The sequence below is a fragment of the Danio rerio genome, chromosome 20, assembly GCF_049306965.1.
Source record: "Danio rerio strain Tuebingen ecotype United States chromosome 20, GRCz12tu, whole genome shotgun sequence".
NCBI lineage: Eukaryota > Metazoa > Chordata > Actinopteri > Cypriniformes > Danionidae > Danio > Danio rerio.
In genome coordinates, this window is record NC_133195.1 from 32,153,396 (window position 1) to 32,177,620 (window position 24,225).

Sequence of the window (24,225 nt, forward strand, 5' to 3'; positions counted from 1 at the left end):
ACACCACTCCTATGAAATCCTGTCAGACGAACGACACACTAAACGTGCTTTACAAATAGTACAGTAAATACCCAAACAAACTGTCCTTCAGCGCAGATGGCTTCTTGCCTTTGGGATAAACTGCTGCCAGAGGGCACAACAAGAGCAGTGGCATGTGTCTGGGTTTTATTTATCTCAAAGTAGCTCAATAGCTGCTTGCATCCAAAAATTTCCCTAAATTTAAAGGAACATGGTTCACCCAAAAAGTAAAAAAAAAAAATCATTTATGACTTTCATTTTTCAGACAGACACAGTAAAAGTAGCTTTAATTTTTACCCTGGCTCTTTCATGCTGTATAATAGATTTAGGCTGTGGTCAAAAGCACAAAAAAAAATAAAAATCTGTTATACTGTGAAGCCAACCCATACACCACCAAAGAGTTAACGCATGTCTTATGAAAGGGATCGTAGCCTACCGCTTCAACTACCTGACCCGCGTGGTCTTTGTTTTACCCATAACCACATCATAAATAAATAAAGATAAGTTAGTCACAAATTACTACCTGTCAATCAGCATGACAGAGTGTGTTTGTGTGTGTGGTGCATTTTCAGCGGTATAGTGTGGAGGGGCTTTTTAGAAATGCAATATGAAGCGCCAGTGGTAACATGGATCGTTTTCGATTTAGTATGCCATTTTGGCATCATCTATCGATCCAACAGTATAATTGAATACTGGTCTGATTGAGTCTGTCTGAAAGAAAAAAGTCATAAACAACAAGAATGGCTTGAAGGTGAGTAAATTATAGGGTAATTTTCATTTTTGGGCACAATATTTCAATCTCGTGTGTTTAAGAGAATATAAATAAATCGTCACCTCCTTTAAAACTACACTGGCAAAATTTTTGGACCTACTTAAATTGCTTCAACTAGTCAAGCAAAACTTTTTTTTTTTTTTTACTTGGGTATACCTCAGAGTGGCAGACAAATAATTTTCAGCTTTTGGCAATGCCTGATGTTTTAATAAATTACTAAATATAACCAGAAAGCTCTAGGAAATAACTTTAAAAAATCATTTTAAGACTTGGACTTTCACTCAGCTGTTGGCATAATTTTTAAAACATGAGCTCAGTTTGAGATTTGTTTGTTTAGTTATCCAAACTTATGCACATATTTTTATCTGGTTTAAAATGTATCAGATTTATCCGAAAGTTTGAAAACTTCTGTGCATCTCATTTATGCAATATCCTAAAATGTGCATAAAATAGGTGGATGGAAACACAGCTAATGAGCTGAGGCTGCCACATGAAACTCCCAGACTCATCAGCAGCCTTATACAAACATTACGGGCTCACACACACACATACTGTACTTCAATTCACATACTGCGGATTTCAGCTGTGGCACAAAGCTCCGTGGTTTACCTTTTACCTGTGTGCCTCTCATTACTCATAGTCGCTGAAGCTATCAACACTCCGCAAGGAGTCGGTGATGGTGGAAAAGGAGCAGATAAGCACACAAGGCTTTAGAATCTCCACCTCAATTGCTGATCAAAGATACGCACACTGAGAGCTGTCAAAACAGACCAGTGTACTGTAAATGTACTAGTGTAAATTAAAGGTTATCTCTTTGAAGAATAAAAAAGCATTTAAGAGGAACAAGAAATGTACCTTGTAAAAATGTATTGCTACATTTGTGGTAAGATGAAAAGGCGACAGTACTTTATATGGCATTATAGGATAAAATGACAAGCATATAATTACATGTAAATCCTTTAACAGGCATCATCCTTAAAAGGTTGACCTTTTAAAAACAACATAGATAGATAGATTGTTCTGACTATCGAAAAAATATATAGCTTAAAAGGGCTAATAATTTTGACTTTAAATGTTTTTTTTAAAAAATGAAAACTTCTTTTATTCTAGCCTAAATAAAACAACTAAAACTTTCTCCAGAGGACAAAATATTATCATGCATACAGTGAAAATTTCCTTGCCCTGTTAAACATAATTTGGGAAATATTTAAAAAAAAGAAAAAATCAAAGGGGGGCTAATAATTCTGACTTCAACTGTAGATGGATGTATGGATGGATGGGTTGATTGTCAGCATTAGAAATCAAAGCTTTTCTATAATAGATAAAATAGAAAATAGAATAGGAGTATAACGTGTTAGAGGATCAGAGACACTATACATGTGAGTAATGAGTAACACGGACACCTTGATGTACTACAAAACAATTGCTATAATCGCAGAGCTTTAATCAATGTAAAAAATAAATCTTTTTTTATTCATTCATATTAGTACAGTTGTGGCAACTATTGATTGCACATGTCCAGTTGTGACATACAGTACAGGAAAATGATGCTCTGCCTGTGTTCTGCATGCACAGATGACCAACATCTGCCACAGTCCTTTGAATGACATTCAAGATGCAGTAAAATCTCCTATGTCAGCATATACTGTACAGGAGCTTCAGGTACCCACAATTTTCTCCACATCAATGAAATTAAAATCAACAAGCAAACAGCAGCCCAACGAGAAATTGTCGAATTATGCAATTTTTCTCATTTGGAAATAATTACACTTGTTTCATGTGAGAGAAATGTCATCAAAAGAAGCACAGAAGCATGAAAAACCAAAATCTTCCAGCATTAAACAAAACTCGAGCTCTTTTAGTGACTGCAAGTTAATCACATTTCAGCATTAAATACAAAATAAGCAGTTTGTATCATCTTTTGAGCTGATATTCTTATTAAGACTGAAGATCTAAAAGCAATTCTAAAAATTAGGAATGTTTATGCATTTATCTTATAACAACAGAAAGCAAATGAATAACGAAAATAATGCACACAAATTAATATTGTTAACATATTCAGATTAAACACAAAATGTCTGGCTCATTTGTAACAGTGCCTTGATCTTCTGACAAGTGTTACATTTCCTTTTTCAACTAAGGCTTCCTAGAGCTTTTATCCATTAAATGTTTAATGCTCACTGTAAAATTAATACCGGACTCCTCCATGCCAGTTTTAACAGTAGTAAGAAAAATGCAGTATAAAACATTGCAACAGAGAATGATAAAATGTACAGTTTACACACCTAACAGTTTTCAGCATTGACATTGTTTTTATAAAGATATATGACTACGCCACTGCTTGTACAACAACCGACCAATCAGAATTAAGCACTGTGTAGTAAGGTGAGGATCTCCTATACTAATCCATGACACTATGCAGTATTTTTTTAATATATTAGCACATGTTGTGGTGGTTGTTGACTTTAAAATACGATCCTGTGCAAATAAAAATGGTGTTGAAACATCAGTGGCCTGGCTTGTTAAAATAGCTGATGCAATGACCTGTGGAGACGGTGCCTGCAGATCTGTGTGCGTATGTGCGGTGGATGTATTAACTTTTAAGAGGCTAAATTTAAACCCTGGAATGCAGAAGGCTTCCAGAACAACATAAACTCCAAATAAGCCCAGTGCTACTGTACTGGCATAAAAAAAACTCTACATCTGGATTTATAAATGCATGCCAAAATATAACACTTGCCCATCAGTGCACATTTACATTGTATTTCAAGCCATTAGCGTGGGTAACCTAACCTGTGGAGTCACTACGAAATAGTTTCGCTTTTGTTTACACTGACAGTAAATCCCAAGTTTACCGCTGAGTCTACACTTGTTTATTCAAGCTTAACTAGATTATACGCCACCCATTATTGATGTCCTTCAGAGAACTGGCTCCATTATCTGAGCTTTCTTTCTGATTGAATAGTAAGCGGTTTGCTACCGTATCAACAAAAAGAAGCTAAAAAGAAATAATAGCTCCTTTCAGATGCATAAAATGAGCAGTAATTGCAGTGTGAAAACCATGTTATATTGATGCAGCGTGCACAGTCACCAAACACAAAAGACAGAATTGGGGCAGCTTTCACAGAGGTTCGGGGTGAATTCATGTCCGCCATTTAGTGGGACTGTAACCTTCGCTGCCAGAGTTCTCACTTTAACAGGAAAGTGAGATGTCACACACCTGCCTCATGCAGGATGCAGACTGCAATAAATTGGTGTGGTGGATTTGATTAGTGTTGCATATGCAAATTAAAAAAGATGAGAAAATGTCAACCAGGCAAGTTAATCAAGATCCTATTTTATTCCAACATAAATCTTCATAGTCCTTATAGGGCTGGGTGATATGACAAAAATCCAATCTCGATAATTATTTTCCATATTGGATGATACTGATATATATTTCGATATGAGTTGTTCGAGCTTCCAGATTTAAAAGCCTACCCCAACAATTACTGAAGCCACAAAAATTAGAGGGTCCATTAAATGGCGTATTTCAGGCCGATAAATTTACGGTGGCTGAAAATTCGGTACATCTCTAATATCAACACACTTTTAGATTCCCATCATTGCACATTTCTGCTGTGTAAATGGCTCTTGAATCAATACAGAGTAGAAAAAGTCCAGAGCTTATTTTTATTGACATAAATTTTATCGTGATTCGATATATTATCGTTTATCGACCCAGCCCTACTCCTAATTTAATATTTCAATAGTGTCATGAAAGTGAATGCTCAGTCGCTGCAGTACTCCATTATCAAAGCCATACAGTATAAGAAAGCGTTATGGTAGTAATCTTTTGGCATACTCTCAGAAAGCCCTGTTGTTCATGTCTACCAAGCAATGTGAAGTAGATTTGTCATTTGTACACAAAATAAATCTTAATAATTCAGAAAATGCTGCTAAAGGGTGAATGCAACAAGCTTAAAAATCGTCCACACAACACGTCTACTTTTCATAAGTAACTAAGTCTGACAGTAATTCACACCACGGTGTCCAATCCTATCCTATCGTTTACACAGGTAACAGCCATGCGCCACGGCATCTATGTAACCAATCTGCGTCGAACCACAGAAATAGAAAAGTCCTAAAGAAGGTGAGGGGATCGTATCAAATGCAATCGCAAGAGGGAGGACTTCATGAACACACAAACAGGTCGCTTATTTACGAATGAAAAATACTGCAGAAGAGCGCCGACTGGATTCATTTAGCCTACTAATCGCGCTCTCAGAAACTGCTTATTAACATTGTAGGGTAGAAAATCTAAACAATACTGGGGTCTATTTCTTATAGATAGATGCACGTTACATTCCAGCTAAAATTAAAGTAGGATAAACATCATTCGTCCTTGTACCTGCTTGATTCACATTGAATCCCCATTCACGCGAGTTCACCACAGGTGCGTCGCGAGCGCAAACTTGCACCTGCCTCAAGTTCCAAATAAGGCAATAATACTCTAAATAGCTGTTGTCGTTACATCCTTCTGTTATTTACAAACATAAATACGGTAAAGAAATCAATTTGAGCTCTGAGAGAAGCCCAACAGCACTGCTTTAAACCCAGCAAACGAGCCAACATTTTTGATGTCTCAGCATTACACCGTCTCGCAATTAATCATCAGAAATGCGCCAAACAAAAAAACAATATTGCGTTGGCAAAATAAAGAGCGGCGTTTTTACTTACAGTCCGTAAGAACTGAACCTCATCTTCCCCTTCACCTTCGGCCATGGCTGTAGAAGAGCCTGCCTAGACTCCGAAAGCCACCACTGACAGCAGGCAGCGGAGCGGTGCTTCTCCTGTCCTGCCGATATTAGCATAGCGCTCCATCCACAGCCATATAGGGGAGCGCGGGCAAACCCACCGCCGCGGCTGTCAGTCAGTGTCACGAGCTCTCAAAGCCAGAGGAGCTCCATCAAGAGGACGAGCGCATCTGTATCACCTGCGATGCTGCTTTCAAACCCGAAACATGGGCATGAAGTCAGTGTCCATACTGCAATATTGCATGTTCCTCGCTCGCTAGCAGGTCTAACAGGTTGAATGGGAGAGGAAATGGTGCTTCATTTGCTTCATCAAATAAGCTGCACAGGTTAAAAACACAGAATAATAATAATAATATAATAATCATTATTATATTGGTTAGAAGGTCTAGGCCAATGCTATCCAGTCTTTGATGTTATTTCTGCTAGTGTATGCAGGGTTCCACAATTCCTTCATGCTGTCCCAATACAAATAGATTAAGTTAACTTAATTGTTTTTACAAATTTAAATGGATTGAACATAAAATAAGGGATTACCCCATTCCCCCCACTCAAAAATTGTTTAATCTACTCATTAAACAAGCAGCCAATATAATTTTTGAGTGTAGGCTGAACAAATGTTTGATAAAATTAATATATATTTGACAAAAGAGACGGAGGTAAAGAAAATAATAAAAGTATAAAAATTAAATAAAATAATTACAGTATTTTTTCCCATAACTATTTTTGTAAGCCTCTAAAAATGAGATTTTGGTATTGATGACACTTTCTATTCGTAATGTATAGATGACTTCTTTCTTCAGTCCATTAAAGAGGCTTTTTAGGTGAAACTGGTCCTTGGTAATTCATAAAGTCAACGGCTACTGGCAGTCAAAAACTATATATACACAGTGGTCAGCATAAGTGAGCACACCCCATTTTGATAATGAATATCTATTTGTCAGTAAATATATAGCCAAGCCAATATATTTTGGTGCATAAACAAAACAGTTTTATTAAACAGTTAAATACATTAAAATAAGAGTGTGGTTACATAACATATTTAGGATTACAAAGATTATTATCAGAAATAAAGGCACAAAATCTGTCACTGTGGTGGGATCTTTTCTAATGGTACATTTTTGTACCATACAGGTGAACATTCGTATCTTTACTAATGTGTACACTAAAAAAAAAAAAAACACTAACTGGATGAGCTCAATTTAGGGCAGGATTTGCATCCAATAAATTTGTTTAGCACCAACTAAAAAAATGTACATAATTAAATGAAATTGAGTTGGTCCAACACAATTTAATCAAATCAAAGTTTAAATGCATTTGTTTTTTTATTTAACTTAAACTCAAAGGTCTAAGAATATCATGTATGTATTTTATGTCTTGTACGTTTCGAAGTCTCTTAGTTTTATTTAAAGTTATCCTAAATGAACAGGGCCATTTTAAACATATTTCATGAGATACATATGCAGTTGATTTAGACTGATCTCAGAACTAATTTCAGGATAGTTATTGCTCACTGACCAAAGCAACAAACTGCATTTTTACTAATTAAGCTGCAACACCCAAAGCATGGGTGCTTCTGCAAGGTGGTAACTTCAAAACTCAAAGAATTACATGAACATCTTCTAAATCTTCAAACTAAAGTGAAGATTAAACTCTAACAAGTCTTTTTATTAACTTTTAACATCAAAGATTACTTTTAATGTCAAAATTTCTCTATTAATTCAATCACGCAAAGCTACAAATCCCCTAACCAGGTAGTTGAACCGTTTATAAGATTGTGTTTATAAGGCTATCTGGGACTTACTTCACCTCAGATGCTGTACTAATGTAATTAGACTGGGATTGTAAGCATTAAATAAAATTCGAATCTGATTTTTTTTCTAATACAAATTCAGACTACTAATTATGGTTTGTAGAAAAACATCTACTTGCTTTATTTTTAGCAGTTACTTTAATAAGATTTGAACCTTCGCTAATGCATGACACAAGTAGTTTTTAAATTAAATCAAAACTGCAATGGCAAAAATTACCATTAAAAAAAAAACAACAATGTTGCAAAAACGTTTTTAAGTCATTATGCATTAAAGGACCATATATACACACTATAAAATGTGATTATTAAACATTAAATTCAAACCATAGTTAACCAATGTACCAATCGCAGGAGCCTCTATGAGAAAATAAAAGATCAAATAAAATAAAATAGGAATTTCCTATACATCAACAAACATCATTTTTCTGAGGATGTGCATCTTAAATATGATTTAAGATAACTCAGCTTTTAATAAATAATGTAATGGTTGTTTTATGTGGTTTTGACCACAAATGCCAAGAAATAATGCCAGGTCATTTATAGGCATCACATTTTCCCAATCCTACAGGTGCTTGGCTGAGACTCTTCATGTGAAATTCTGTGCCAACAGCTCCATCTGGTGACCAAATTTACAGCGCAGTAACTGGATTTCATCACTCGTCACCTAGTAGAGGACACAGCTTGTGTGCCAACAGCTTGTCATGGCACACTATCATAATCATTCATTTTCCCTGCTAGATCTGATCATGTAAACACACTGATTTTTAAATAATAAACTTGTTTTGCGTTCCATGCCTGTCCAATCAACAAAATGATTGCTTGTTTGCTATTTTTAGCGTTGAACACTGTAAAATCCCACAAATCAATTTTATGATCAACAGACATCCATAAACAACTAAACATAGAATAGCCCAAAACTAGTCTACCCATCAAATACACAAGAATGAATGACTACACATGTGAAGACTGTCTGTGTATATGATAAATCTATTAAATTAATTTTCGATTTTCACTGACAGCCCAAACCTTGTTTTAGCCAAGACATCTGTTTAAACATATTAGATGTCTATTAGACTTATTATAAACACATACACACAAATGTTTGCTGCGATTGAAATTAGATTTTGGATTATGGTGATTTGAGCTAGTTGATTGGAGAGGGATCCATCAATCACAGCCATGAGGGGACAATATAAGGCTACGTGGGAGTTACTGGAGTTCAGATGCTGTACTAATGTAACCAGAGCAGGATGGTAAGCAATTCAAAATCATTCCTCCTGATTAATTTAAGATTATGCTAATAATTATAATTTGTAGAAGTATTTTTAGCACATAATTTAATATAATTTTAACCTTTGTTAATGTATGACGCACGTGCTTATTAAATTAAATCAATGCAAAAACATTTTTAAGTCACCTACGGTTGTTTTGGGGTGTACAATTTTAACTTCAGTGTATTCTCTAAATGATAATAAAAAGCTCCACTATTACTTATGTGACATATGATTATGTAAGTTTTTAAAATATTTTTAATGTTTTCAAAAGTCTGACCAAGGCTGTTTCATGTATAAAAAAACAGTACAAAAATAGCAATACTGTAAAATATAATTACATTTTAAAGCATCTTTTATGCTACATTAAATGTTTTATTGGATAACTTTATTATTAAACTAATTTAAGTGATATTCAAGTGATGGTTTAGGTCTTCGCATTAATTCTACTAGATGATCTATGATGTTATATGATCTCAACTATGCTGTTGAAAACATTGAATTACAGGACACTTTGAAAAGTTTAAAACTACAGTATTATTAAAAATAGATATTTATAACAACATGTATGTCCAGTACATTAAAATACATATTAGTTCAGTGACATATCAGTACACTGTAAAGCCAAACAGTCAACTTTATCAAATGAAATGAGTGTAGTTAACTCAAAATTGACTGAAAGTTAATTCTACTCATTTAAAAAGAGTTTTGAACTCAGTGTTGAAGGTAAGGAGTTCATTAAATACCTCATTATTTCAACTTAAATGGAGTAAGTTCACAGTACTCATATAGATTAGTTTTTTAACTCAAATGGTTTGTAGCAATCAGTTTCCATTAAACGGTTTGAGTTGCCTTAACTTATTGGGTTTTACAGTACAATTGGTTTGAGTTCTCTTCATTTATCAGGTTTTACTGTGTTCAATTTGCTGTTTAAATTTACTCAGTGTTGAAGGTAATGAGTTCATTAAATACCTCATTACTTCAACTTAAATGGAGTAAGTTCACAGTACTCATTAGGATTACTTCTTGACGGTAAATGGTTTGTTGCAATTGGTTTCCTCAAACAGTTTGAGTTACCCTAACTTTTTAGGGTTTACAGTTTATGTCACTTCTAATAATTGTTTTGCTATTTAACAGTAGTGCATGTATTAACGTAAAAATTAAGTTAACTTATTTTAATATTGTCTTTTTTAGAAGGACCCTCATGATAGTTAATACTCTAATAAGAAAGCAAACACTCATGGAGGGCATCAGCATCGTTCTTCAGCTCTACAAACCAGTCAAAGAGAAAAATCAGATGACTACTTTTCTTAACGGCCTGGGCTCCATAAAGAAAGGCAGGACAGTTCTTAAGAGCGAAGCTTTGATTAGCTCTGGTATGAAGGAGGTGGGACTGCCGATGACTGAGAGCACGAATACCAGAAATGAGAAACTTTTGGAGGACCTGTTGAATCCATGTGTGGATTGCAAAGCCAAAGCTGTAATGGGAAATCAACAGGGGAACACGAATTTGAAAAGTGACCGTAGTAGTGGAGAGGATCCTTGTCTGGAGAACAAGCTCAACTCTTCTCCTAAAAGCCTAAGAAAAGGGGCAAAACAGAAGAAATTGTGGATGATGAACTCACTGGATGTGGAGAGGAGGATGACCATGATCAAAAAGAGAGTAAGTTTAACAACTAATAGACTCTCACACAAAGGTATGAGAAATCAAGGAAGACAAAACAAACATGAATGGCCCGAGATGAAGACTGAACTGAAAAATAACACAAGAGTCGATGATTCAAGGAGTTTTGAGGAAGATCTCTCGAGCGAGCTCTCGGAGTATGACAACGGATTTGAAATGAAAACAGATGAGATACAAAATCTACATGATCTGATGAAACCTACTAAGCAGTGTTGTAAAGGAAATCAACTGGAGCAGTGTGTGAATATGGGCATGAAGCAGAAGGATGCAATATTCAGAGTCAAAGATAAAATAGTTGAAGTTGAGGACATTATTCAGCGAATTGTTTGCACCGCAGGCGGGTTTTCGCATATGGACTGTCAAGTACCCATCAAGCGGATGGAGAATTTCCCTTTAGAGCTCTGTGATGAGATTAAGCAAACAACTGTTAATTCAGAAATCAGTTCTTCAGATGCTCTCACTTCACTTTCAGCGAGTCTGTCTACACCATTAGACCGTCTGTCCTCCTGCACTTCCAAATCCCTGTCACAGTACCGGATTTTACCGCTACCTGAAGATGATGTACAGGACAGTATGTATTTAGCACAGGAGGATACATTTGTAAACAGTAGCACAGAGAAGAGCTCATATAATGGATCTGTTTTAAGAGTTAATGAGAAGAGTGACAGCTGGACACCATCCACTACTTCAACCATGCCAACTTCTCCAAAAGGAGGTGTGTGACCTCTTTATCCTCAACAAAATACCAATCTCTCATTTTGTTTACATCTTCCTCTAAATTTTAACTCTAATTTTAGTTAGGTTGGCCTATGTCAAATTTCTAACTCAAAATTTTAATTAAATTATTCCACGTTTTCAGCTACAAAAATAAAAATGTATTAATTAATTAAATACAATATACAGTTGAAGTCTGAATTATTTGCCCCCCTTTGATTTTTTTCCCCAATATTTCCCAAATGATGTTTAACAGAGCAAGGAAATTTTCACAGTATGTCTAATAATATTTTTTCTTCTGGAGAAAGTCTTATAAGTTTTATTTCGCCTTGAATAAAAGCTGTTATACATTTTTAAATAAACATTTAAAGGTCAAAATTATTAGCCCCTTTAACCTATATTTTTTCGATAATCTACAAAACAAACCACTGTTATACAATAACTTGCCTAATTACCCTAACCTGCCTAGTTAACCTTATTAAGCAAGTTAAGCCTTTAAATGTCACTTTAAGCTGTATAGAAGTTTCCTGAAAAATATCATGTCAAATATTATTTACTATCATCATGGCAAAGATCAAATGAATCAGCTATTAGAAATTAGTTATTAAAACTATTTTGTTTAGAAATATGTTGAAAAAAATCTTTTCTTTAAACAAAATAAATAAATAGGGGTCTAATAATTCAGGGAGGGCTAATAATTCTAACTTTATCTGTATATTATAATATACATGGGTTTAAGTGAAGCAATAAACCTCTACTGTATTTGTAAGGTATTTTATTATTGTTATTATTTATATTTTGCCCTAAAACTGTTCAGGCAAACCAAACAGTAAAACACTTGAAACTTGCCCAAATGGTATCCGGCTCATTTGGGGGGGTTTGGGGGCTGGTTAAAATGACAATAACAAACTGGACATGATGTTATATACTTAAAGCTTTTCAATATTCAGACCAAACTGGATGTATGGATATCTTATTACACTTTTATAATTCTTATTTTCAGAAAGAATAAAATGTCTCATTACCCAGTTAAAGTTACGGTGTATGTGTATATTTAGTATATGGTATATTCTGGTGGCCTTGAGGCTGACAAATTAAGCTGTATGTTACATGTGAAACATTATAATTCATAAAATGTTAACTGAAAAAAATTACATTAATAAATGAGTTACAATGTTTTTCAGCAAGAAGCATGCAGCTAAACAAGCAAGAGAAATAAGTGCAGCGTGATGTAATGCCTTATGTAATGATTCTGCCGTTTCAGAGTTACGCTTTAAAGGTTTGTAAGTGTTCTGGAACACATTGAAAACGGATTAAGACCACAGCAGACCATGTTACTCTTCACAGAGTCTGTGATCACTGATGTAGATCGGAATGCTAAACCTAAACCTTGTGATAGTTATCATGATACAGATTAATGCGATTGAGATGCTGAAACTCTGAAGGCCCCCCTGTCTAAAACTTTGAGGCATGCTGTGCCAGCTACAATACTTCTATATTTTCCAGATGATCATATGATTTCAAAAGAATGAAACCTTATGACTAAAGATTTGTAATAATGTGAACATTAGAACTCACCTTAAATGAGGCGTCCTACCATGAAACATTGTAGATGCACCTGCTGTTTGATCTTCCTGTTCTTTCTGAAGTTATGCCCAACTTTCCTAAAAAGGAGAAAAAAGAAGACAAAAACTAATTTGCCAAAAAAAAACGAAAAGTATCTTCAGCCAAACTTCTAGCTGATTGAGGTTACGTATCATGCTTGGAGTGTCTCTTGTGGGCTTCTTTCAGTACATACCTGTCTGAATGCACATCGATTAATGAGATTGTGTGGTTTGTTGTTAGCTTTTCACATCTGGTCATCTTTAAATACATTCTGGTCCTGAAAATCTGGTCTAGTCAGCTAATTCTTCAGGCATTTGTTTTTAGCAGCTAGCATTCTGAACAGATCATGATGTGGGTGCGCAATCAATCTAGTGCAGTGGTTCTCAAACCTTTTTTTACCAAGTACCACCTCAGAAAAAGTTGTCTCTCCAAGTATCTCCATAAAGACCAGTATTAAAATAAAGTAGTGTAGTTGGTCAAATTAAGCAACCACAGCACTACACAGTACGAAAACGAAGCAGAGTCATATTCATTTAACAAAATTATATTCCATAAAAAATATTAAGCTAATCAGTCGGTTCTTATCACATGACTCGCGGTGGGGCATTCTGAAAAGTTAAGATGTTTTCAACTGGGGACACCTGGAATACGCAATCTCTTTGTGCTGCAGTTCTTACTAATTTTGCTAGCCTGTGGGTCAAATTTTGGCACTCAAGTGACTGAGATGTAACAATATGGTCATTTTTCAAACTAAAAGATTTTTAAAAATAAATGATTGTTCAGACTCAGATTTTAAATAAAACTGAAATAATTAATGATTTTTTTGTGCGGTCCGGTACCAGTTGATCTATAGACCGGTGCCTGTCTGTGGCCCAAGGGTTGGGGACCACTGCTCTAGCACGTACAGTATCTGCTCTGCAAGCACCACGCACCTCTTTCTCTAGTACTGTGTCAATTAAATAGATTTTAAGCAGCTGATGACGCGATACACTAAAGTAAACAATCTAAGCACAATGCTTTGATCGTAGGCTTTAGAGAATAACCAATATTAATCACATTGGTGTTATCGATAAAATTGTGATAAAAAATGATAAAATTGTATTCATTTTTTCTTTTGTTACTCAGTGATTCCTCTGCTTACCACTAGAAGTAAGCCCGCGTACCACTAGTGGTACACGTACCACGGTTTGAGAACCACTGATCTAGTGTAATCATTTGTATCAATATTTTCATTGTTTTATATACCAACATCTAATCCCTGTGCTGACATTTCAGTAATAAACCAATTTAATACTTAAAGAAATATAGTTAATACTTTTATTCTTGAAGGAACACTTTACTTTTTAGGAAAAATGCTCATTTTACAAGTCCCCTTGAGTTAAACAGCAGAGTTTTAACATTTATGAATCCATTCAGCCATTCTCCAGGGATGGCAGGAGCACTTTTACCTTAGCTTAGCATAAATCATTGAGTCGGATTAGACCATTAGCATCTTACACACAAAAAAAGAGCTATGAATAATTTCCCTATTAAAAGCCTGAATCTTAAAAGTACTAAGACCTAAAAAATTAACTGTTGCTGTTTTCTAGGTCGATGCGTATACTATACACTATACTATATATATATATATATATATATATATATATATATATATATATATATATATATATATATATATATATATTATACATTTTGAAATAATAATAAAGGAACTTTGCTGCCGTACCACTGCTACAGCAGGCACAAACATATTATGCAGCACCTAAAAATAATCCCCAGATAGAAAGCTATAGTGCTGCATAATATCATTGCACCTGTTACAGCGGGAAGCAAAGTTCCTTAATTATTATGCTGGAATAAAAGTACAGTTCCCAAAGTTGTAGTACCGTTCCCAAGTTGTAGGCCTATGTTATGGACTTTTGTGCTAAACAAGTATTGATGATAATACAGTCACTTACTGTATTCACCATAAGACAAAGTAGCACAACTTGCACTAAATTCTAAGCTTATGATAGTTTTGTTGAATAAAATAAGCAAACAATGTTATAAAATATGACAATAAGATGCTACGGTGCCAGAAGCTTGGATTATTGTCAGCTAAGTGGACAAGTCGTTTATAACGGGGATTCATTCACAAACAAATAGCTTCCTTCGTTAGAATGAGAAGTGAAGGAAAGGGGTGTGTTTTAGGACACAGATTAGATCAAATTTAACAGTGAGGGAGGATAATACATTCCTATGCACTCAAACACATGCTCTTTGTCGGCAATGCCTGTGCGCTCACTCATCCATCGATATAAAAGAGTAATTAAAAAAAATATTTGCATACTGACCACTGGGAAAACTCCAGATCATGGACATATGTGTAAATGTGTTTACATCCCTGGCTCTGGATTTGGTGCAGCCCTCCACTAGTCCCACATTCAAAGGAGCACTACCCTGTACTAAAATGCCAGCTCTATTGCATTCCTTCCAATAGACAACATTAGCGTATAGGCGACATGTAATGTAAACATCTATGCTTACGGCAGACCCGGACACTAACCATAAGGTGGAGTGTCCCTTTAAATTCAATAATTTAGTAAATTTATCAGTTCATTTATTTGTGCAACCCTGATCACCGAGTCCTAAAATGTCAAGGTTGACCGCTGTTTCCTCTTTTAATCGAACAGTCAGTAGAGTAGAGCTGAAGTTTAAATGAGGGCAATGGGTTTGTTTCCTCACTATCACGCAACCATTTTACCACGAGTGTCTGTTATCTGGACAAACAATCACTCAGCGCTGCCCTCAGGCTGCTGTTCACTGCTTACAAAAATAACTTATATGACATTGCCTTTGCATGTCTGCTGGAGAGCTGTCAGAGATTAATGGGTTGGTCACGACGGATAAAAAATAAACTCCAGATAAAAGTAGCTTAATTTTGAAAAACATCGCAGTACCTGTTGGACCACATTAACAAACAACTAATGTACACAAATTTGAAACCTTGTAACGGATACTACCAGAAGACATTTTTCGACAGAAACCACTTTATAACCCATCTATAGGTGCACATTCTTTAATTAATTATTTTTAGTATCACCATGCCAAAAAATAATAATATAAATATAATATAAATAGACAATCCTTCAAATAAAATAACATTTCAGAGAAAGAACAAAAGAGAAACTTTTGATCCCAAGGTCAGTGATCTAGAATAGATAGTGACCTGTGCTTTTCTGCAGTGATGTAGCCATCAGCTGCACGACACGCTCCTGTTCTCTCCTCCATATTCAGTCTGTCCATTGATTGTTAGTTTGGTTGTTTCCTGAGCTGCAGGGTCAGGCCTGGGGAGACAAGCGGATCTCACGACCCCTGCATTGCCAATGCTGTGAACGCACCGTGAACTTCAGCTGTTTACTTAATGGATAAAAGGTTTATTGATTCTTGGAGTTGATACCACGCTGGGATTGAATCAATTGTGTAGAGATTTTCCATGTGTTTGTCGGTTTATGTTCGCCTGCAGAAGGAGCTTCATTCTAGATCCCAACTGAAACATTTTTACTTTATATTAGAAATTAGTGTGAGGCAATATAAACTAAATGAAGGCTACTTTAGGTGTCACTTTTTATTTTTTACTTGCAGTACACACCAACGTCCACTTTGTGGCAGTCTGTGTTTTCCTGTTAGCAATGCTTACCATGAGGAAAAAATGTTTACATGTTAACAAATAAGTTTTAAAATTATATACAATCGTGATCTTGTATCAAATAGCATTGTAGTTGTTTCATTTTCTGTACACTGTATGGTATTCTGCATGGAGAAACGTATAGTTGAAGTTAGAATTTTTAGCCACCCTGAATTATTAGCCCTCTGTTTATTTTTTCCCCAATTTCTGTCTAACAGAGAGAAAAACATTTCAACACATTTCTAAACATAATAGAAATAACTCATTTCTAATAACTGATTTATTATATCTTTGCCATGATGACAGTAAATAATATTTTACTAGATATTTTTTTAAGACACTTCTATACAGCCCAAAGTGACATTTAAAGGCTTAACTAGGTTAATTAGGTTAACTAGGCAGGTTATGGTAATTAGGCAAGTTATTGTGTAACAATGGTTTGTCCTGTAGACCATCAAAAAAATAAAAAAATATTATATATATATATATATATATATATATATATATATATATATATATATATATATATATATATATATATATATATATATATATATATATATATATATATATAGCTTAAAGGGGCTAATAATATTGACTTAAAAATTTAAAAACTGCTTTTATTCTAGCCGGAATAAAACATTATTTTAAATATTTAAAAAAAAAATATATATATATATATATATATATATATATATATATATATATATATATATATATATATATATATATATATATATATATATATAAATCAAAGGGGGCTAATAATTCTGACTTCAACTTTACATGTAATTAACAATACAAGCCTTGCCTCATGCATCTGGCTAAAGTATATTTATTATTTTCTGTCTGTAGTCTCCAAATTCAAAGCCACCTGTCTTGCAGCTCATTGTTTGGCCATAATGAACTTTGAATATGAATATATTTGTTGTTCCACAGAGGAGGGTGAGAGCAGCTTGCATGCAGATGAGAAGTGGCCCTTTGAGCATAATGAAAGTGTGTCCTTCTGCAAGTTTGTGTCCAAACAAAAACAATGTGAAGAAGAATTAATCAACGCCTCACGGGTCTCTCTTGACCTCAATCTCACTGTGAGTATTATTTGTTTCTGAGAGACCCACAGTTATTCATTGGTGAGTATTGGTTTATAAAACAATGCATGTTGTTAGGCGACACGGTGGCTCAGTGGTTAGCACTGTCGCCTCACAGCAATTAGATCGCTGGTTCGAGTCGTGGCTGTGCCAGTTTGCATTTCTGTGTGGCGTTTGCATGTTTTCTCTGTGTTCGTGTGCATTACCTTTGGGTGCTCCAGTCAGGGGCGGATTTAGTGATTTGGGGGCCCTAAGCAATTCTAGTCACGTGCTTTAAAAGTTCTTTAAAAGTTGCACCTTTTGTGCTTTAATTTATTTTTAATTGATTTATTATGGGTTTTTTTCTTTTCTTATATCACTCAATCACTATTTTTCTACATTTTGTCTAAAGATAAAATAATAATAACAACATGTAAAGCATCTTGTAAAACTTTTTTTAATTATTTGTTTTCTTTAAATGAATCCACAACTAAAATGATACAGAAACTATTTTGTTTTTTAAAACTAAATCTTTACCTAATTTGACTAGAATATATTTGCACAGATGTAATAAACAATAAACATTTATTTTTTTTAGACACTTATCATACAAAATATAATTGAAAAAATTATGTTATATATAATTTAAAGGTATAATTTATGCTTCTGGGTATTTATTTGGGTGCCCTCAGATCTCCTGGAGCCCCAAGGGCCGCTTATCTTGCTTATTAGTTAAATCCACCACTGGCTCTAATTTTCCCCACAGTCCAAAGACATGCAGTATAGGTGAATTGAATAAACTAAATTCGCCGTAGTGTATGTGTGCATGTGAGTGTGAATAGGTGTTTCTCAGTAATGGGTTGCAGCTGGAAGGGCATCCACTGTGTAAAACATATGCTGGATAAGTTGGCGGTTTATTCCACTGTGGTGACCTCTGATGAATAAAGGGATTAAGCTAAAGGTAAATGAAATGAATGCATGTTGTTAGGATTATATTGATGGGTTAATCTGCCATCTTGTCCGCTTGATTGTGAATATATAAAAACAAATATATAAACAATATAATATAAACAAAAGTGACTAAAACCATACTTAATTCAAGTAAATGGTCTACTTTATTAGTTCAAAGAACTTTTGTGAGAATAAATGTTTAAAATCTGGGTGAAATAATGTTATATCATCATCTAGTGTCACACATTTCTAAAAAAAATAGATGGAGATTACTGTATATATGTAAAAATGTACCAAAATACTTATTTTGACTGTAAAAACATACAAATACTAAATTTTGTTAATTTATTTTATTTATTATGTACTATTAAATTATCAGTGCTCACAAATGCAAAAATACCTAGTGGATAAATTAAAAAATTACAATAAATACGTTTTTTGAGGCAGCACTGTGATCTGTGTATTTGTTAATAATTCGTCAAATTTCAATAATAATTTGAATAAATTATTTAAAGCATTACAACATTTTTATTTTAAATCCTAGGGAAAAAAATAATTTATTACACAATTTAAAAAAAGATATATATCATAAATCCAGCACTGAAAAAAATTATTCAAAGATGATTCCTTGGATTTACTCAGTTTTTTTTTTTACATTAAGGGGTTGTAAACAATTTTTTTGTGTTGAATTTAAACAAACAAATTAAGTTGAACATTTAATTTAATTTGTTTGTTTAAATTCAACACAAATAATTTTTTTCAACAGTTCTGCATGCAACACTTTTTTTCAGTGAGTAAAGCTAATAATTTTCAAGTGATTTCTAACTGGTTTTATTTTCTTGTATATTATAATAGTAAAACATGATGAATATCAAGACTGGGCTCTATAAACATTATCTTAGGTGACAAAACAAGGATGTAGGTGTGGTTAACAGGTTACTCGAGGAGATTAATGTGTTGTTATCCAGCGTTCAGTGGACAGAAGGAGATATCCAGCCTTAAAGAAACAGGACAGGCTGTGCTGACTGGACAGCTATTCTTACTGTAGTTTTGTGTGCTCTTCTGGGTGTGGTGCTGAGGTGCCGCTTCTTCCTCATGGATGACTGAGACCGTGACCAGAAATCCTGTCATGTGGCAGAAAGCACAAGGGTGGAGCGCTATGTGTTTCTCAGGGTTTCATGTTTTGGCGTATACACTCTTGTTGCGAATTGTGGATTAAGAGTAAGTAGACATTACAAAATGCAAGATGGAAAAGAATGAAGAGGCCAAGAAGAAAGCAGAGGCGGGATAAAGAGACCAAACTGCATGCTGGCACTATTTGGAATGTCATGGAATGTTTTTTTTTTTCCATTTCTTCAGCTCTTCTGTAATGAGAGCCAGAGAACAGCATCTCTCATTTAATGCACATTTTCCTGGCATCCTTGATTCTGGAAACTTCATGAAAGGACAAAAAAAAGACAAATCGTGTAGACTTAATATAAACAGAACAGCTTTTTAAAAGCAGCAGAAGACTTTTTTTCAGCATAAGGACTGAAAATTCAGGATTGGTTGAATGGATTTGGGAATAAACCTGGAGTGGATTTTGTAACTAAAGTCACACATCTAATTTTACCCTCTGGAGATTTATACTTTGACTCGCTTCTAGTTTTTTGAACTGGTGGAATGGGTTTTTGCAAATACAGACATATTTAATTTGATTTAAAACAGCCTATACGCCAAACTAGAGGAAATGGAGAGTCCGCCAACGAATTCGTTTTTGGACAAATTAACAAACTTGTTTACTAAACATGAACCCCAATCACTGTCTGAGGAAAATACAAATATTATTAATTTTCACTCTTTGACTGGAAAAGGAGATGTTCATGGTCAACAAACATGTATTCAAAGGCAGGATGGTTTTGATGATCAAGGTGATGATTTTGTTAAGACTTTGCATGCAAATGCTGATGTTAACAGATCAGAGCATCAGAATGATGAGAAAACTGATTCTTCATCAAGAGAAGATCTATTGGACTTCGCCTTGGATGATAATCATGGCAATAAAACATTAGCAGCAGGCCAGGCTGACCAGGATGTAACAGATGGTCAAGCTGACACACTGCCTAAATCACTTAGCCCAGTCTCAGCCAGTGCTAAAAGTCTGGACAAACAACTTGAGAATACAGCAATCTGTACAGAGGATAATGAGCTTGTTTTGAAAAGAGGAGAGTTTATTTCAAAAATGAGCAATTACAGGCTCATTGAAGATGTATTGAACAAGAAAGATGTTGAGGAATCAGAAAATGTGGGGCTTACGCATAATGAGAAAGAAGAAGGCCACAAAGACGAAACCAGCATATTCAACAGCAGCGATAAAGAAACAATGGATATTCTGAGAGAAAATGCTGAAGAAGGACCACTGAAAGACCTCACAGACATAAACGTTCCCTCTAACAGAAATGTTCTGTCTGAATCTTTCGCAAAAATTAGCATATCAATGGAAAGTCTGCAGGAATCTGCCGATGAGAGCAAAATAAGTTCTGATGGAAACCTTCGAAACATTGCAGACAATCCTGAGGAAATCAAAGATGAACAAGCCTTAATACAAACATCTTCAGAGTCGAACATTCAGAGCACTTTAACACCATCTGAAGATCATAGCCTCACTGATAAAAGGGCTTTCTTTTCAAACTCACCCGTGAGCACCAGAAGTGTGGTCATAACTCTTACACGTTTTGAAGCTTGTTCTGCAGGATCGTGTGCTGATACAATCCAACCGAGGGATGAGACTCAAGCTTCATGTAATGTATCAGACATCCATGTCCAAACATCTACTTCAAACCAGAAGAACCAGACAGGAGGTGAGATTTCAGATTTTGAGCGCATTGGCACTGAAGAAGAAAGTTCCACTTCACATGATTCAGAGAATAAAGCTAATTCAGAACAAGAACTGGAACCTTCAGAACCACTGGAGACTGAAATGCATACAGAGGGAGAAATTAATAAGGACAATGAAGAGACCATTGAGAAGACCACTGAAACCGCTAAAGTGGTAAAAGAGAAACCGCTTCAACTGTCGACGCTCTTCAACGGGCTGCTCAGCCCTAAAAAAGAAGTTCTCGAGGAAAAAGAAGAACCAGGGCAACCCCAAAGCCCTTCCAAACGAGGACTTTTTACAGATCAGTCAAACAAGAAAGAAGTGAAAGCGGACTTCCTGGAACAGCTCACCCAATTCCTGAGCAAAGGGGAAGGAAAGAGAAAGCAAGAGAGCATCTCGAGCCCCCCAATATCTCCAGTTAGTCAGGAACCTGTAGAAAATCTAGAGACAACTGTAGAGGAACTGGTCATTCCCCAGTCTGAGGAAACCAACAAATCTAGCAATGCAGAGACAGCCCTGGGCGCACTAAAGGCTTTCTTTACAGTTAAATCTGCCAAGAAGGACTCTTCTAATCGAAAGGAACTGGATATTGTGAAGAAGAAGATCAACAGGGACAAAGAAGTCCTTAGAGCTTTCTTTGACAGAAACTCAAGCAAGTCTCCAGAGATCAAAGACACTACTGATTGCAAAGTATGATATGATGGTTATATTTAAAATACAGATGGTTATGTGTAAAATATTTGTTTATTGGTAGTATCGGTAGTAACAAGTTCATATAAAAAGTCTTATTTTCTGTTAAGTTAATATTTGAATAATAATATTTATTTTTATTTAAATAAGTCATTCATTTATTCATTTTTGTTCCCTTATTTATTAGGGATCGCAGCTTAGTCCCTTATTTATCAGTGGTCGCCACAGTGGAAAAAAAACATTATTTTGTTTTAAATGCACCAAATGCATGCATGCTCACTTTTATTTTTTTATTTATTGTATTTTTCCTTTTTTTTTCATTTATTCCTTTTTTTTCAGCTTAGTCCTTTCATAATCAGGGGTCGTCACCTTTTTGCTGTGAGGCGATTGTGTTACCTACTGCACCACCATGACGCCCTACTTTTCATTTGTTTTTGTTTTTATTTTATTTTTTATTACTTTTATTTTATATTATATTCTTATATTATATTATTTTATTTTTATTATTTATCCTTCTATTCTTTAATCTGTTTTAACCTTTACCGTATTGTTTTGTTTTGTTTTTGCTTAAATTCTGCATGGTTGCTGAAGCCTTATTTATTTTTATTTAATTTTTCACTTTGTTTTGTTTTTAGTTTGATATACTATTTTATTTAGAATTTTTTTCCATCTATTCTCTAAACAGTTTAACTGCTGCAGTGTTAAAAACATTTTATTTACAATAAATATAAATGTTTGCCTTTTTTGCGTTTCTCAGCCAGAAGTAAGTGATGAGCACACCCCAAAGCGTCTTCAGACTGTCTGGCCTCCCCCAAAACCTAAAGACGAGGAAGAAAAGATTGGTCTCAAATACACAGAGGCTGGTAAGGGATTATTATCGTATAATTGGAAGCAACAGCAATAAATGTAAATGTTTGCTCAGATTCCATTATTTGCATTTGGATCTGGTGACACAACACTGTCCAAACAAATTCCAGTACACCTCCACCCTAAATGTGTTTCTAAAGGGCAGATCTGCAGATAACTTACTTTACATTCAATGTATCAGCAATGCAGGCAATAAACTGGCTGCCCTGAAAACTACATATAGATTTACAATCAGTCCTACAGTTTTGGAATTGACCATCAATTACATTGTCTATATTACAGTGTCTTGTAGATTTAAAGGGTGTGTAGTCCGTAAACACAACTAAGCATATTTGTTGTCATGTGCCTTGATAAATTAGATTAAAGTAGGGGTTATCACCACTGCCATGTATTGGAAACTTTTGTCAAATTAAATGCAAATTCAATCCTTTACACATGACTATTCAAATGTCATTGATGTTTAAAGCAATTAGTACCTTTACTAACAATGCATTAAATTAATTATTTACATTATAGACGTTTATATCAGATATTTCTATTTAGAAATGGGTAAATATGGTTACATTAGTTAATGTTAGTTAATGCATTTACTTACATGATCAAGCAAAGAACAATAAGTCTGATTTCAGTAGTTATTCTTTTTTGTTAAAATTATTTAATGTAAAAAATAATTTATTCTTAGTTTATGCTAACTCACAAACATAACTTTGACATTTTAATAGCGCATTAGTAGACGTTGAACTATGACTGATAAATGGCGTACAAGAACTGGTTATTCTTAGCTCATGTTAGTAAATAAATTAACTAACATTAACTAGACAATTAATTAACTTTAATTAATGGAATGGGCGATTAGGTTGTGCAGTGGGTAGCACGTTCGCCTCACTGCAAGAAGGTTACTGATTCGAGCCTAAGCTGGGTCAGTTAGCATTTCTGTGTGGAGTTTGCATGTTCTCTCCGTGTTCGCGTGGGTTTCCTCCGGGTGATCCGGTTTCACCCACAAGTACAAAGACGTGCTATGGATGAATTGGGTAAACTAAACTGGCCGTAGTTTATGTGGGTGATTGAGTGTATATGAGTGTTTCCCAGTAATGGGTTGCAGTTGGAAGGACATCGGCTGCGTGTGCTGGATAAGCTGGTGGTATATTCCGCTGTAACGACCCCAGATTAATCACGGACTAAGCCATAAAGAAAATGAATGAAATTAATGAATAATTAATGGAACCTTATAAAGCAATGAAAGCTGATAAAGTTTGACCAAAAAATGCTATACTTTTTAAGTACACTGTAAAAAATACTGGGTTCCACACACTCACTTCATCTCATCTAAACGCAATTTGATTAAGTTAACTTAATGTTTTTTTTAAGATGATTGAACATAAAACAATTATGTTGTCCCTAAAAAAAACTTAAGAACTGTGTTGCTTCAGCTCATTCTGCTAAATTAAAACTTTAT

General features: G+C 34.7%; 2 protein-coding genes across 11 annotated transcripts in view; one reads left to right on the forward strand and one right to left on the reverse strand.

The window, feature by feature from the left end:
• The window catches only part of ryr3 (ryanodine receptor 3), a 149,116-nt gene extending 143,522 nt beyond the window's left edge, over positions 1-5,594 (reverse strand). For all 7 annotated transcript variants that reach the window (XR_012395820.1, XR_012395819.1, XR_012395818.1 and 4 more), the window contains exon 1: positions 5,510-5,594. Coding sequence is in view for 4 of the 7 variants with exons in the window: in XM_009294775.5 (XP_009293050.2) it covers positions 5,510-5,554 (45 nt within the window). In the remaining 3 variants the exon portion in view is untranslated. The remainder of the gene's footprint in view (positions 1-5,509) is intronic.
• Positions 5,595-8,615: 3,021 nt separating this feature from the next.
• Positions 8,616-24,225, forward strand: part of fmn1 (formin 1) — a 43,806-nt gene continuing 28,196 nt past the window's right edge. For 3 of the 4 annotated variants that reach the window (XR_012395822.1, XM_073933353.1, XM_073933355.1), the window contains exons 1-2: positions 19,332-21,902; positions 22,660-22,765. Coding sequence is in view for 2 of the 4 variants with exons in the window: in XM_073933353.1 (XP_073789454.1) it covers positions 20,085-21,902; positions 22,660-22,765 (1,924 nt within the window). In the remaining 2 variants the exon portion in view is untranslated. Of the gene's footprint in view, positions 8,650-9,861; positions 11,067-17,276; positions 17,426-19,331; positions 21,903-22,659; positions 22,766-24,225 lie in introns of those variants that run through there. The other variant, XM_073933354.1, reaches the window with a different exon arrangement.